General features: G+C 42.2%; 1 protein-coding gene across 2 annotated transcripts in view; it reads left to right on the top strand.

The window, feature by feature from the left end:
* Window positions 1-14,467, top strand: part of ppt2b (palmitoyl-protein thioesterase 2b) — a 31,338-nt gene extending 16,871 nt beyond the window's left edge. For both annotated transcript variants that reach the window (XM_079830128.1, XM_079830127.1), the window contains 4 exons: window positions 828-911; window positions 1,082-1,166; window positions 1,289-1,343; window positions 13,189-14,467. In XM_079830128.1, the coding sequence (XP_079686254.1) occupies window positions 828-911; window positions 1,082-1,166; window positions 1,289-1,343; window positions 13,189-13,332 (368 nt within the window). In that variant the 3' untranslated portion in view covers window positions 13,333-14,467. The remainder of the gene's footprint in view (window positions 1-827; window positions 912-1,081; window positions 1,167-1,288; window positions 1,344-13,188) is intronic.
* Window positions 14,468-15,681: the final 1,214 nt, after the last annotated feature.

The following is a 15,681-nucleotide window of genomic DNA, read 5'->3' as shown; positions in this document are numbered from 1 at the left end:
GGAAAAATCCCACACTTCACAGTTCATGACAAGTACAATTTTCCTGTAATTTTCCATACTTTGATGGACAACAATGTTTTATGCATAGCCTATTTCTACTTTAATGAATTTCTTCAACACACCTAAAGACACTGTACACCATTGAGGTAATAGACGTTTGCACCTTGGGTTCTGGGCCTTTTCTTCATAAATGCAATAAATATTTTGATTCATAGATTTTAATCTGCGATGACATAACTTTTTTTTAATATGGCAACATGATAACTTGTTCTACAATATTTATATGATTAAATCAATGACAGAGATCCTTCCCCCATCAGCCAATCACTGTGTGCATAGTTAGTGTGTTGACATCGTCCATAGCAACGAGGTCAACCCCACCCTTTCTCTTAGCTTAAGACTCTCTATTCCTTAGTAAAAGTTGGTCTCATCAGCTTTGTGAGAACTCCTACCTAAGAACTTTTACTGCTATTTAGGAGAACTCTTAGTGGTAAGATAAAATGTTTTGTGAGTACGTCATACATGCTTATAACCACATGGGGATGAGTAATTGATGATAGAATTTTCTTTTTGGGGTGAACTCGGGACCAGAGGCATATCTAGAATCTAGAATATCACAGGGACAATGAGTGAGCTCTTTTGATTTGGGCCAGTAAGCAACCACCCAGAACACCCAATCAACCGAATAGCCACATATTAAAAGCATTTAGAACACCATTGTAAGTGCAACGCCCTGATCAATCACTGAGTGGTTATTTATTTTTACAGCAATGATATTGTGTTGGAAAATTCTAGTATCTCTTTAAGACATACGTTTTTTTCTTCAGACCCTCATCACAGAGACATGTACATCAACAGCAGTGACTATCTGGCATTACTGAACAACGAAAGACCAAATCCCAACTCTACTGGTAAGACACCAGATCACAGTTCCCGCTTTTTAAAAAGTACATCTTCAGTAAGAGGATGGTTATTGTGATTTTCTGTGGTTTTGAGTGCCAGAGCTTGTTTATTTTTTCAATTACTTTTATTGTTTGCGGGGCTTATTACTGTTTTGTGATGTAATATTCTCCTTGCACAGCTTGGAAACAAAATTTTCTGCGCATTAAGAAGCTGGTGCTGATTGGTGGTGCTGATGATGGGGTCATCACACCATGGCAGTCAAGGTTGATTAAATCACTTGTCAATCTTTTATCTTGTAACTCAGATTTTCAGAAGCTTGAAACATGGTCACTTTATAGTTTTTATTCTCAAAGGATTTTTATGATCTAATTGTCTTGCTTTTCAGTCAGTTTGGTTTCTATGATGATAATGAGACGGTCGTTGAGATGAAAAACCAGAAAGTAAGCATAATTTCATTTAGCTTTTTTTGTAATTCTGGAGTGATATGTCCTCTGACAACATTATCAAGCGTTGAAATTAAATGCATTTTCTTTCTTTCTTTCTTTCTTTCTTTCTTTCTTTCTTTCTTTCTTTCTTTCTTTCTTTCTTTCTTTCTTTCTTTCTTTCTTTCTTTCTTTCTTTCTTTCTTTCTTTCTTTCTTTCTTTCTTTCTTTCTTTCTTTCTTTCTTTCGCTTGCTTGCTTGCTTGCTTGCTTGCATACTTTCTTGTAAACATGGTTGCATTCCTAGACATGGATTGGTCAATGTAATATTTCTTCACCCATATAAAACAACTTCTAACCTAATCAGGAACTACAGTGCATTTAGAAAGTATTTAGACATTTTAATGTCTAAATACTTTCTTATGCCTTAAAGGGATAGTTCACCCAAAAATTTTAATTCTGTCATCATTTACTTACTCTTTGTTCTGCTGAACACAAAAGAAGATATTTTGAATAATTTTTGTAACAAAACAGATAGAGCAACCATTGACTACCATAGTATTTTCCCCTACTATGGTAGTCAATAGTTGCTCTATCTGCTTTGTTACAAAAATTCTTCAAAATATCTTCTTTTGTGTGAACTTGAGGGTGAGTAAATGACAGAATTTTCATTTTTGGGTGAACTATCCCTTTAAGATAAAATGCTTAAAGGGCATATTGCAGGTTAGAGACTCCAGTGAGTCAACGTATAGAAAAATAATGTAGGAACTAGATTTTCTTTAAAATATACTTTAAAATACGCTATTAAGGCTTTTGGAGTCGTTTTTGTGAGAAAATTTTACTTCCGCATCTAAAAATGCCAAAACCGGACGTGACATAACGAGAGCGGTGAATTTCAACGATAGGAAAACAATGGATCGCAATGACAGCTCGGACGCTGAGGACATTATAAATGTTTATTAATACTCATATGGCAGACCACAGCCATAAAATTATGACACACAATTAGGGACAGACCAGGATTAGACAGAACAACGATTACAGGGAGACAAACAAATTGAGTTGTTGTGTGAGGAGAAACAATGGAGAACTGCGGCAGTGTTAGCTAGATAAAGCTAGCTAACGATATGAACACTGTGCTCAGATTACAACACTGTACTGATTATTATCATCTCAGGCAGTAGCAAAGCTGGTAACGTTATTGGCATCTAGTATTGATACTTACCAATAACAGAAACATATAGACTTTGACCATCAGGAAAAGTCACACTCATTAATATCCGTACACACTAAACGTTATGTGATATAACGTTACCGGTTTCTCATCACGACTGATTTGGTAACTTACAAGACTCACGCCACGGTGCACAGTTCACGTTCCCTTACGAGACTACTCTCGTATTGCGTTTTGCTAAAACGCTTATGGGGGAATTCCTTTCCTCAAAATATTGAAGCAAATTTTGTCATGTACACGCAGTGCAGCTGCACAACTCTCAGCAGGAAGCAGCTGCGTGCTGATTGGCTGTGCTGCTGCAACTGCAGCAACCTATGGCGGGACGGACCAATCAGGTCCTTCTAAATTCCCGCCACAAGGGGCAACAGAATTTGCATAGCCAAGGGTATATAAGACCCCGTCTCGCAAGGTTAGTCAGATTAATTCTTCTTCAGCGACTACTATCGCTGAGCTCCGGATCGAAGCCCGCCGTCGAAACGCTACCAGCGGAATCCCTGCAGCCCTGAGGACGACGGATTCCAACCTGGTCTCCGCCTTCAGCCGTCTGCTGTTCCAGCTGTGCCATCCGGCGTCAAAATATCCTTTATACTATGTATATTTGTGTACGTGATGTGTGCATTGCTGCCAACGCCACTTCTAAGAGCTTACTAGCTCTCCACCTCTCTTCTCTCGTGTCCACCGCGTGTTTACGCCGCGAACAGAGAACATTGGTCTTCCGCCGCTTCAAATAAAGCCGCGGACATACAGAGCGCTCCTCTCGTTCCGTCGCGCTGAAATGCGCCGCGGACAGAGAATGTTATATCCCCGCCGCTCTATGGCGCCGCGGACATACGGAGCTCTCCCTTTCTCTCGTTCCGTCGCGCTGAGAAGCGCCGCGGACGGAGAATGTTATATCCCCGCTGCGGACATACGAAGCTCTCCCTTTCTCTCATTCCGTCACGCTGAAATTCGCAGCGGACAGAGAATGTTATATCCCCGCCGTGCTAATGGCGCCGCGGACATACGGGCTCTTCACTCGCCTTCTTCTCTTACTTCCGCCGCCCTGAAAATGGCCGTGGACAGAGAATGTTATACTGCCGCCACGCGGATAGCGCCGCGGACAGAAGATGTGCACTTCTGCACACGAGTGAACTCAACCTAAGCTCTCCTCACTCTTCCTTCTCTCTCGCTCCGCCGCCCTGATATGCCGCGGACAGAGAATGTTATACTGCCGCCACGCGGATAGCGCCGCGGACAGAAGATGTGCACTTCTGCACACGAGTGAACTCAACCTAAGCTCTCCTCACTCTTCCTTCTCTCTCGCTCCGCCGCCCTGATATGCCGCGGACAGAGAATGCTAGAGGAGACAAGCGAACTCAGGCTGCTGGATATATCGAGAACGCGCTTACGTCACAGCCGTTCTCGCTGCAGCGCGCGCTCTCTGCACAGCGCGCGGTCGCTGACTAGAGCACGTCATAACATGCGCTCTCCGTCTAGAGCATAACGGTGTCATAAAATGGCTGCCAAGCTTGCGCCTTTTTTCCCTCAAATATCACTTCTCCTAGTCCCCCTATTCAGGCGGCTGGAGTGGTTCAACACTGTAGGCAATGTGTCCACTACATATGGTGCACTCCTGCATAAGCACTGTTAATTCAGTGCCACAAAATCACTCAATAAACCTGATATTCTCCCAGTTCCCTTAGTTCAGGTGACTGGAGATGTAATATTGCAATAACTAGCCTGTGGTCAAACTTGCTCGGTTGCACATTGACGCTGTTATGCGTTTACCTCTGTGAATTCGCTCGCTGGCGTACGCCGCGAGTACTCTAATGTAGTGCCGCCCATTATACAGTGCGCGCCACCACACATTATTTACAATGAATCAGAGCTTTTCTAGTGGCTAGGCAGACCCGCGCCTGCAGAGCACGCGCTATCCATTAGCCCTGCCGCTAACGTGCACGTGGACTAATCCGCAAGAATGCGTCCACTTTACAGTAAGCACTTCCCTATGTTCCCCAGCTCCCTGCACTCAGGCGGCTGGAAACATCATTCCCACAATCGACAAGCCCGCAAACAAACGCGCTCGCCTGTACACATGCACCATTTCCCCGGCGACACAATTAAAGCGTTCGCCGCTAATCTGCGTTCTCCGCCCCCCTGCACTCAGGCGGCTGGGAACACTATTTCCACAGTCTACGAGCCCGTGAGCAACGAGCTCTTCTGTATACAAACACAATCCCCTTGGTAAGCGCCACTTCCACGGCGACCCAAATAAGGCGTGCGTCACCATTCAGTGCACGCCGCCTCTCACAGTGCTACTAGCACAATGCAACCGGGCTAACAGGTCCCTGTTTCTCAGTGACCCGCCCCACAATTAATTCAACCCTTGGCTTCGATAACAAGGTTACTCGCTACAGTTCACTCCCAGACCACCGTGCTTTCGCACTGTGGTAGAGACAGCGGTGAGAAGTGACATGAGTCACATGCTTCGAACCGAAATATCAAACTGTTAAATAAAGGGAGTGGTGGAAACCGTGCACCCCTCACAGAGCGAGTCAGGCTTTTACAGTCGCTACTTCCTTGTGCCAAAAGAAGGGTGGTGGTCTCAGGCCATTCTAGATCTCAGACATCTGAACAAAGCCCTTATAAGCGCCTATTCAGAATGTTGAGAATGAAACAAATCCTCGCGCACATTCGCCCGGGAGATTGGTTTTTCACTGTGGATCTAGAGGATGCCTTTTTCCACATACAAAAAGCCCCTCATCACAGGCCATTCTTGACATTCGCCTTCGAGGGGAAAGTATACCAATACAAGGTGCTACCTTTTGGTCTATCTCTGGCTCCCCGCACGTTTACGAAGTGCATGGAAGCGGCGCTAACCCCGCTGAGGCTTCAGGGAATGAGAATTCTCAATTATCTCGACAACTGGCTCATAATAGCTCAGTCAGAGATACAGTTATTAAACCACAGATCTGGGCTTCTCAACCATTTAGAATGCTTGGGACTCAGAATCAACGTGGCAAAGAGTTCATTGTCTCCCACACAGAACGTTTCGTTTCTGGGAACAGTATTGGACTCACTGCAGATGAGTGCGCGACTGACGTCACAGCGTGCGCTCTCTGTTCAGAACCGAGCGGTGCCCCTCAGGTCCGGTGAACTCACTCCTCTCAAACACTTTCAGAGGATGCTGGGTCTCATGGCCTCGGCGGCGCCAGTTCTCAGACTAGGTCTGTTGCACATGCGCCCCCTACAGCACTGGCTGAATCGCCGCGTTCCAGCTCACGCATGGCTCTCGGGCCGATTGCAAATCAAGGTAGACCACAGCTGTGTGTTGGCTCTGGCTCCTTGGAAAAATCCCGTCTGGTACCAGACGGGCGTGAGTTTGGGAACTGTTACGAAGTGGAAAGTTATCTCGACAGATGCATCCAACCTAGGTTGGGGAGCCCTTCACGAGGGCAGGCCAGTCTCCGGTCTCTGGTCAGACTCGGAGAGGAGCCTTTACATAAACTGTCTAGAGATGAAAGTGGTCACGCTATCGCTAAGAGCTTTCCTTCCGTACAAAAAGCACCACCATGTCCTGGTCCGAACGGACAGCAGGTCGTGGCAGCATATATAATCGCCAAGGCGGTCTGAAATCTATCGATCTGCACACAATGGCGGAAGAAGTCCTAATATGGGCAGAGCACAATCTGAGCTCGCTGAGAGCGACTCATGTGCCAGGCATTCTGAATTTGGGTCCGGACATGCTGTCCAGGGGCAAAGTGTCCCCTGCAGAGTGGTCTCTTCACCCACATGCAATTCAGACAATTGGGGCAGGTTTGGAGAGGCAAAAGTGGATCTTTTCGCCTCACAAGACTATGCTCAATGCCGAATATATTTCTCCAAGCACAAGGATGCGTTGGCCCACGAATGGCCCAACCTTCCTCTTTATGCTTTTCCCCCAATCTCAATGTTACCTCAGGTCATAGAGAGGATCAGGGAGAGCAAATGGGCTGTGCTTTTAATAGCCCCACTTTGGAGAAATCAACCTTGGTTCTCACTACTGAGTCAGATGTCAGATACAGATTCGTGGCCGATCCCGCTGAGGAGAGACCTCCTCATGCAGGCGGAACGGCAGATCTGGCATCCCCGTCCCGATCTATGGGCGCTTCATGTCTGGCCCATCAAGGGTACATGAGAACCTCTCTGAAAATGTATTGAATACTATTACTGAAGCTAGAGCCCCCGCGACCAGGCAGCTCTATTCAGGCAAATGGTCAGTCTTTTCGGACTGGTGTAAAGCGCGAAGTCTGACCCCACATGATTGTGAAGTGTCAGAAGTGCTTACATTTTTACAAGAGCTTCTGGACGCGGGTCGTTCCCCCTCCACGCTCAAATTTATGTGGCTGCTATAGCAGCGTATCACATTCAAGTGAACGGACTGTCACTACGAAAGAACGATCTCATTGTTCGCTTCCTTAAAGGGGCTAGAAGGCTTCACCCACCTCGCCCCCCTTCAGTCCTTATATGGGACCTGTCCACGGTCCTGGATGCCATGAAGAGCTCTGCATTTGAGCCTCTGCATTCGGTGAGCTTAAAGCTCCTGTCACTAAAGACCGCTTTTCTGTTAGCGATCGCGTCAGTTAAGCGAGTGGGTGATCTACACACGCTCTCTGTGAGCGCCTCTTGTCTGGAATTTGGGCCAAACGACTCCAAGTCGTCCTCAAACCAAGACATGGATATGTACCTAAAGTGCTTTCAACTCCGTTCAGAGCACAGGTCATTCTCTCTTCAGCACTTTCATCGTTGTTAGATGAAGATGATGCTAATATGCTCTGTCCTGTCAGAGCGCTGAGGATATACATAGAGCGTTCCGCTGCTTAGGCAACTGAACAGCTCTTTGTATGCTTTGGCGGCCGCACCCGAGGGTGTGCGGTTACAAGGCAGACCTTGTCACGATGGATAGTGGATGCTATCTCACTGGCTTATGAGTCTAAAGATCTCAGCTGCCCTTTAGGCATCAAAGCCCATTCTACTAGAGGCATGGCCTCTTCGTGGGCTTGGTCTACTGGCATTTCTCTGAATGATATCTGTGTGGCGGCAGGCTGGCCTCCCCGTCCACTTTTATCAGATTTTATAATTTAGATGTCCCGGCCTTATAGGCTGGGCTTCTTGCTGTGTACAGATTTAACCCATTAAGGCTCGAAAAGTCTGGGGTTAAATATTGGGTTAAAAATTGGGTCTGGGTTAAATATTGTATAAATCATAGCACATTCCTTATACGGCTCGAATTATCTGGCCATGCATTATTCCTGGCCCGACTATGTCTGGTCTATACATTATATTATTACACGTATATCGTGTTCATTCTCATTAAGGGCCCGACTCAGGTCTGGTTCATTTTGGGACTTCTTGATATCATATTACGGGCCCACCTAGGTTGGCCTGGGTTTGGTGTCGTCGGCTTTAGAACCGTTAAGCAAGCACGGCATTTGCATTGGTCCCCCATAAGCGTTTTAGCAAAACGCAATACGAGAGTACTCTCGTAAGGGAACGCTTCGGTTACTAACGTAACCTCGGTTCCCTAAGATGAGGGAACGAGTATTGCGTTTTGCTTGCCGTGCTTGCTTACTTGCTCAGGAGTCGCTTCAGTCGATTAACCTGACTAACCTTGCGAGACGGGGTCTTATATACCCTTGGCTATGCAAATTCTGTTGCCCCTTGTGGCGGGAATTTAGAAGGACCTGATTGGTCCGTCCCGACCCGCGGTCTCGCCATAGGTTGCTGCAGTTGCAGCTGCACAGCCAATCAGCACGCAGCTGCTTCCTGCTGAGAGTTGTGCAGCTGCACTGCGTGTACATGGTATTTTTGGATTAAAATTTGCTTCAATATCTCGAGGAAAGGAATTCCCCCATAAGCGTTTTAGCAAAACGCAATACTCGTTCCCTCATCTTAGGGAACCGAGGTTACGTTAGTAACCGAAGCATTTTCTCCGAGCTGCATCTCTGACGGATCCGGGACCGTCACATCTCCCGCCGGCGGCGAAACCACAGACAGTAACGTTGTGTTATTGTGTTTATCCTTTATTCATTAATTCTGTATTATGGGTTTATTTCGTGCCGATTCACCGCTAGTGTGAGGATGTATATGACGTTATGAGTATGTATTTGAGTGAACTTGAATGTGCATACATGGCATGAATATAGCACATAATTCAGAACTTTTTTTCGAAAAAGTGTGAGACTGTATTCATTTGTGTTAATGTACATACTTTGTATTCATCAATGTAAACACGACGGCAAAGAAGCATTGCGTGTGGATGTTTATTCATCCTTTAGGCAAGGTACACACTGCGTGACATTCGCGGCTCGAGCTGCACCGAAAGCGCGTGCTAGAAATATAACCGAGCGACACGCAAGCGTGTTGGAAGCGTTTCCAGGCAAAATAGAATAGGAAAAGCTGTTTGTCATTTTGACACGAATACATATTAATAAATGACATTTTGATGTGTGAAAGTCTCTAGGTTTTAACATAAATGCAGATATAATTGTAATTAAAAATATATATATAATATCGATTTTCAAATATTGCACCTGTCAATGCAGAACAAAATATTTTGTAGCCTATTTTGCCGTCAATACTGCCGAGTGCCAATTTCTACGCTGACCAGTCCCCTAGTCCCTGCCACTGAAAAACACCCCCACAGCATGATACTACCAGCACCGTGCTACTGTTTGGATAGTATTGCGTAGGTGATGAGCGGTGTGTTGTTTCTTCAAGACATGATGCTTGGAACTGAGGTCAAACAGTTAAATTTTTGTTTCACAAGACTAGAGAATCTTTAGAGAGACTGTTATAGTCTGAGAGTAGGCTATATATCAGTAGGCTATATATTTATATAAATATTTATATATATATTTTATGTTTAACATGAAGTTAAATGAAGTATAGGCCTTCCAATACGTCACCTAGCAGCAGCAGCGCCGCGTCAGACACGCTTCTGGTGTGCAAAGACACAGAAAACGCCACGCAGCTGAAACGCAACTGAAACGCCACGCCCACGCCACGCTTGCAGTGTGTAGAAAACGCCACGCTCACGTCACGCAGCCTGTGTGTAGCCGGCCTTACATAAGTATAACAATGTTTGACTCCATCATATCGCCGGGATGATAATCCTCCGGTCTAAAGCACTATACCACACCAATGCGTGTTTCGAAGCAGATGCGTGAAGGGAAGTCCCGTTTCTTCACCTGCGCAAAACGCCACCATGCAGAAATCCTAACTTTTTTTTTTTAGGAAACCTGTGGACATGATGTCCTGACAGGCTGGATAATAATTTACCATGACAATGATAAATTGGAATAGAAAAACTACCGAAAATACACAGACTCGTACTGAATACCAACCTATTCTGCACTGAGCCAATGCAGAGATCGGCGAACGACTCCCTCTCGTGACGTAATATGACGCAATGTTGAAAAAAAAGCGCTTTTTCCAAGTGGCCAACGAAATGGCCACTTTATCTACTAAATTTGTGCTCTTATTTCTTTTTAAAACATTTTAAATCCTGCATTACCTTTTCATATGGTATTTTCATACAAGGTTATATATTAATCTCGAAAAAAAATTAACCTGCAATATGCCCTTTAACAATCTTCATGATGACAGTCTTTGTCCTATTATTGTCCTGTTAGAAAGTGAACTTGCAGCCCAATTTGAAGTCCTGAGCACTTTGGATCAGGTTTTTTACATTAAAGGGTTAGTTCACCCAAAAATGAAAATTCTGTCATTAATTACTCACCCTCATGTCGTTCGACACCCGTTCACATTCGGAACACGAATGAAGATATTTTAGTTGAAAGCTGATGGCTGAGAAAGGCTTCAGATAGGCCTCCATTGGCATTCAGTACATTTATACTCCCAAGACCCATAAAAGGCACTTAAAACGTCGTTACAAAGTCCATCTCACCACAGTGGCTCTACAATAATTTTACGATGCGACGACAATAGTTTTTGTGCGCAAAAAAAAATCTAAATAACACCTTTATCCAACTTGTTATTGTCTTCCGTGTATGCCTCCACGACGCATGCGCGAGAATATGACGTAGCGCCAGCGTTCGGGAATCCATGAAATGCACACTTAAGCCCCATTTTGAGAACTACGCCGAGACCTAAAGCACGATCAATGTAGAATCCAACAGCTTAGACACTCGCGTCTTCCTCTGCTTGTAAACAAATCGCTTCTGGGTCATGTGTCCGAACGCCGGATCTGCGTCATATTCTCGCGCATGCGTCCTGGAGGCACACACGGAAGACAATAACAAGTTGGATAAAGGTGTTATTTAGATTTTTTTTTGCGCACAAAAACTATTGTCGTCGCATCGTAAAATGATTGTAGAGTCACTGTGGTGAGATGGACTTTGTAACGACGTTTTAAGTGCCTTTTATGCGTCTTGGGAGTGTAAATGTACTGAATGCCAATGGAGGCCTATCTGAAGCCTTTCTCAGCCATCAGCTTTCAACAAAAATATCTTCATTTGTGTTCCGAATATGAACAGAGGTCTTACGGGTGTCGAACGACATGAGGGTGAGTAATTAATGACAGAATTTTCATTTTTGGGTGAACTAACCCTTTAAGGCTATGTCTGTATTTTCCAACTTTGAGAGTCCATTGGGTGCATTTTTATTTTTTACAAATTCTAAACAGGCTTTCATATATCTTTAGGCTGACCCCTCTGCCATAAAGCCCCAGTTTCTCAGTTTGGCTGGGAGGCCAGCTCTTGGAAGAGTCCTGGTTGTTCCAAACTTCTTCCATGTAGGAATTATAGAGGCCCCTGTGCTTTTGGGAAAATTCATTGCAGAAGATGCTTTTTGATTTTGTATTCTTTCTCAGATCTGCCTCGACAAACAACCCTGTGTCTGAGCTCTGCTGGCAGTTCCTGTCAGGTTTTCTGTAAGGAAGGACCCCAGACATATGCTTAATTAGACTTTATTGAAAAATTCAGAAACTGAAACAACGTGAGCCTCCTCACTCCAGGCCAACAGAAGAATAATACGCCAGGCGAGGGTCAAATCAGAAATCTGCATAAACAGCAACCAAAGTCAAATTCTCAAGTCAAGTCAACTTTAATTATATAGTGCTTTTAACAATGCAGATTGTTTCAAAGCAGCTTCACAGTGCTAAACAGGAAAATAATGCAACAGAATTTTATTCAGCCGTATAGTCATTCCGGAGAAAACGGTGATGTCATCAGTTCATTTCAATTATCATACAGTGACAGTGTGGGCTTTAGATCAGTAATTAGATCAGTAATGTAGTTTATATGGTTAATTTAGTTTAATAATTAGATTTATTTTGATATTTAGTTGAAAAATTTAGTGAGGGGAGGTCAGACAGGCTAGCAGATTAGAGCCAGTAAGAGAGAACGGGGCAAAAAAATTGGACAGTCGAGAGAAGAGAGCAATATCAGAAGAATGATCCAAAATTCAGAACTTGGGATGTTATAATGGTCAGCACCGTGATGGGCAGTCCGAGACTCATGTGTTCTGGAAGAGACAGAGGAGTAATACGTGAGCAAAAAAAAAAAAAAATAGACTAACAGACTAGACCAACAGGCTTTAAAAGACTGAGAATGCATGTGTGAAACATGAAAGCACATAATACACTGGCAAAAAAACAAGGTGGAAAAAATATAGCAGAGAAATCAAGACAAGTGAGAGAAGGTGAGAGATGACATCAGCTGAGCGCAACCACCACATGGAAAGAATGAAAAAAAAAACCGAGAACAAAGGAGAGATCAACTATAACTATAAATTATGACTATAACTATAAATTATGCATAATTATATGCAACTAACCAGCAATAAGCAGTAAGACACTCAAGGCTGTGCTGCATTGCAAATATAATTACAACTGAATACTGATTTTGATTGGCTGGAAGGTGTACAAGAAAACCGTTTAATGCACAGGTAGTTCCAATTCAGTTTAATCACTGTTCTATTTTAATGTGCTGTTTTCATGGAACCGTACATGCACATACATCACTCGCACACATTGATCACGCGCTGACACACAGAAACATTCAGAAACCCAGAAATTTATCAACGCTGCCCTGTGACTTTATATTACTCTGCAACAGGGGGCTAACATCGCTGGTTTCAGATGCAGATTATTTACACACGCATCTCTCTCTCTCAATAATTAATTCAAATAAATGCTATAGTTCATTAAATCAAATAAATGTAATCTTACGCACTACTTTATCTTGGTGTCTGATTTAAAGTGGGCAGAAAGCAAGATCTAATGAGCCATAACTGATGAAAATAACAATAATTTTTTGCCTTCCCGTCAAATATTGTGCTGCTAACATAATTAACAGCTTTAAGTTGTCAATACTGGCAAATGACCATGGTATAAGAGATTTTCTATATAATATAGTATAGTCTTTTCTGAAACCCATGGCTAGCTATGCATTAACGTTTTGAATGCACTTCGCTTCGTGCCAGTTGGTTTTTTGCCTCCATGTCTAGCATTAAAATTGTTAAATGCACAGCTAGCCATGGTTTATCCCATTCTTAAATGTGCCTGTATTCACAATATAGAACTGCTTTTTGTACCCATAGCTTAGGTCATATTTATCAGCTTTTCTCATGATTTTGACATGTTTTCCAGGTGTTTTTGATGGACTTTTTTGGGCTGAAGACGCTGTATGCTCGAGGAGATCTGGCTCTTTGTTCGATGGCAGGTGTTGCACATATCTTCTGGCACTCCAATGAAACCGTGTATAAAACCTGCATTGAGAAATGGCTTACGTAGATACTGACACACTCACACAAAGATCTACACATGATTACTACGGATCATTCTCTATTATTAATTCGTACATACAGTCTTGCACATTTTGTTTCAATATGCTAATTTATTTGCATCAGAACATTCATTTCTGTTACTGTGCCCATTGAATATCTCTACAATAGAGACACAAACTCAGTTTTGATTATATGTTAAAATATACGCATAGAAAGGTAAACACTAAATATAAGGAATAACCATCAGTGCCTGAGATATACATTTCTCATTTTGCAAAAGGGTTTGTATATTAATCACTATTTTTCAATATGTGTGTACATATTTTTCTTTTGATTTATCTAATGTGTTTGATATGGGCTGTGCTGCTGCAGTAACATTTATGCCTTGCATTTAATTTTTTGGACACATGTTTTGCTCTGTCTTTGTCTGAAACTGCACAAAGTGCAATGAGAAAGGAGAAAATGAGGGAGGGGGGAGAGGGGAGGACAAAAAGGGATAGTGTACAGGAAATATGAAAGGTATCTCATGGAAGTGCTGTTGCATTTGCTGTATATAACATTGTCACTCACTTCCCATCTTTCAATCCTCAGTCCCAACATTGCTTGTTCACCATAAAGGGATTTGTCTCTGAACATTTAATTCATATTAAATGTCTGTGTTAGAATATTTTACTGTTATTTTATGCTTGAAGATAACCTTGCTTTAACAAGGTGTTCTATTCACATAGTATTCACTTTAACAGTCTTAGAATGACTAAAAGGGTTTGATATTTTAAAGCACAGTTTGATAATGCATTTAAAGGTGTGCTATACAGATGACTGTACAAAACATATTTTGCCATATTTATTAATATCATAGCAGTGTTATGTGTATTTTTTATGTTTTAGACAGTTTTAACTGTTTAAATGATTACCGTTGTAGGTACCGTTGTACGTTGTATAAAAAAAGTATATTGTTTGAAGTAGAGAAGTCTTGACCATTGAAGTACACTTTTCAGCTAAAACTGATTTTGTTTTATATTTCACATTTAACTCCATGAAGCATCTCCAGATGTACATTTTGTAAGTGACTTAAGCTGCATACCAGTGTGCTTTACTGTTTTTACTTAAGTTAACTTTCAGAATAAAATTTTCATTTCTGATGTCAAGTGTTGTCATTTGTCGAAGGTTGCCCATGTTGCCAAACTCACCAAAAATAGACAAGTCATATATCCAGGGTTGGACCAGAATATTCGAATATTCGTTCTATGGGTTGGTATTCGATTTTCAAATATTAAGTGATAATATGTGTGATTCGAATATTTGTTGTTGTTGTTTTTTTCGCGAACATCGCATCCCGCTCCAAACGGCTCTCATTCGCGCTTGCATATGTTTACACTATAAAATCACAATAAAATACTAAACTTTTTTCAATTATCTTATAGCCAAGCCATTTTTAATAGCCTCGTTATACTTAATAAATATATTTGCTGCTTCTTAGTGTTCCCTGCAGCAGAGCGCACAACTGCATGAGCTTATATGGCAGAAGCCATGTCTGAGCTTGCATTTTGGGTTAAACTGATGTTTCATAAACATAGGTTCTTAATTGGGCTTCATTAGAAGCATCTTTGACTTTAAATCTTGAAAAAATAAAATTCTTTAAACTGTTGAATCTGTTAAAACATTTATGACATTCTGTCATCTTGACTCTGGCTTTTTTTTTTAATCAAAAGTTTAGAAACACTATGATTTAAATGTTTAACTTTAAATGTTAACAGCAATAATTCAGAATTCTATTGGTAAAAAAAATAAAAAATAAATTCACAGTAAAGACATGCTACAAATTATTTATATTTTATTTAAATAAATGCTGTTCTTCTGACCTTCCTATTCAGAATCTGGGAAACAGACGGCTGCGGTTTCCACACTTCATTAAGCAGCACAACCATTTTCAAACGTGATGAGACATTTTTCGTGAGCAGAAAATCTGTATATTAGAATGATTTCTGAAGGGTCGTGACTCATGTGTCACTGAACTGGAGCTCTGCCATCACAAGATTTTTTTTAATCTGGTAAATGCAGCCTTGGTGAATATAAAAATAAACACATTTGAACATGCCTATTATTAGCCTATAACAAAACAGGTAGACTTTTGGGCCCCACTTTATATTAGGTGGCCTTAAGTACTATGTACTTACATCAAAAAATAAGTGCAATGTACTTACTGTGTTCAAATTGTATTGCAAAACACCTTTGCTGATATCGAGGTGGGATACGGGTAGGGTTAGGGACAGGTGAGGTGGTATGGTAAGTTTTACAGGTAGGGTTAGGTGTAAGGGAAGTGTCAACTGTGTAATTACAAATGTAACTACAGAAC

This window comes from Gobio gobio (genome assembly GCF_949357685.1).
Source record: "Gobio gobio genome assembly, chromosome: 11".
NCBI lineage: Eukaryota > Metazoa > Chordata > Actinopteri > Cypriniformes > Gobionidae > Gobio > Gobio gobio.
The sequence above is the reverse complement of the archived record's forward strand: the minus strand, read 5'-3'. Positions and strand labels throughout refer to the sequence as shown.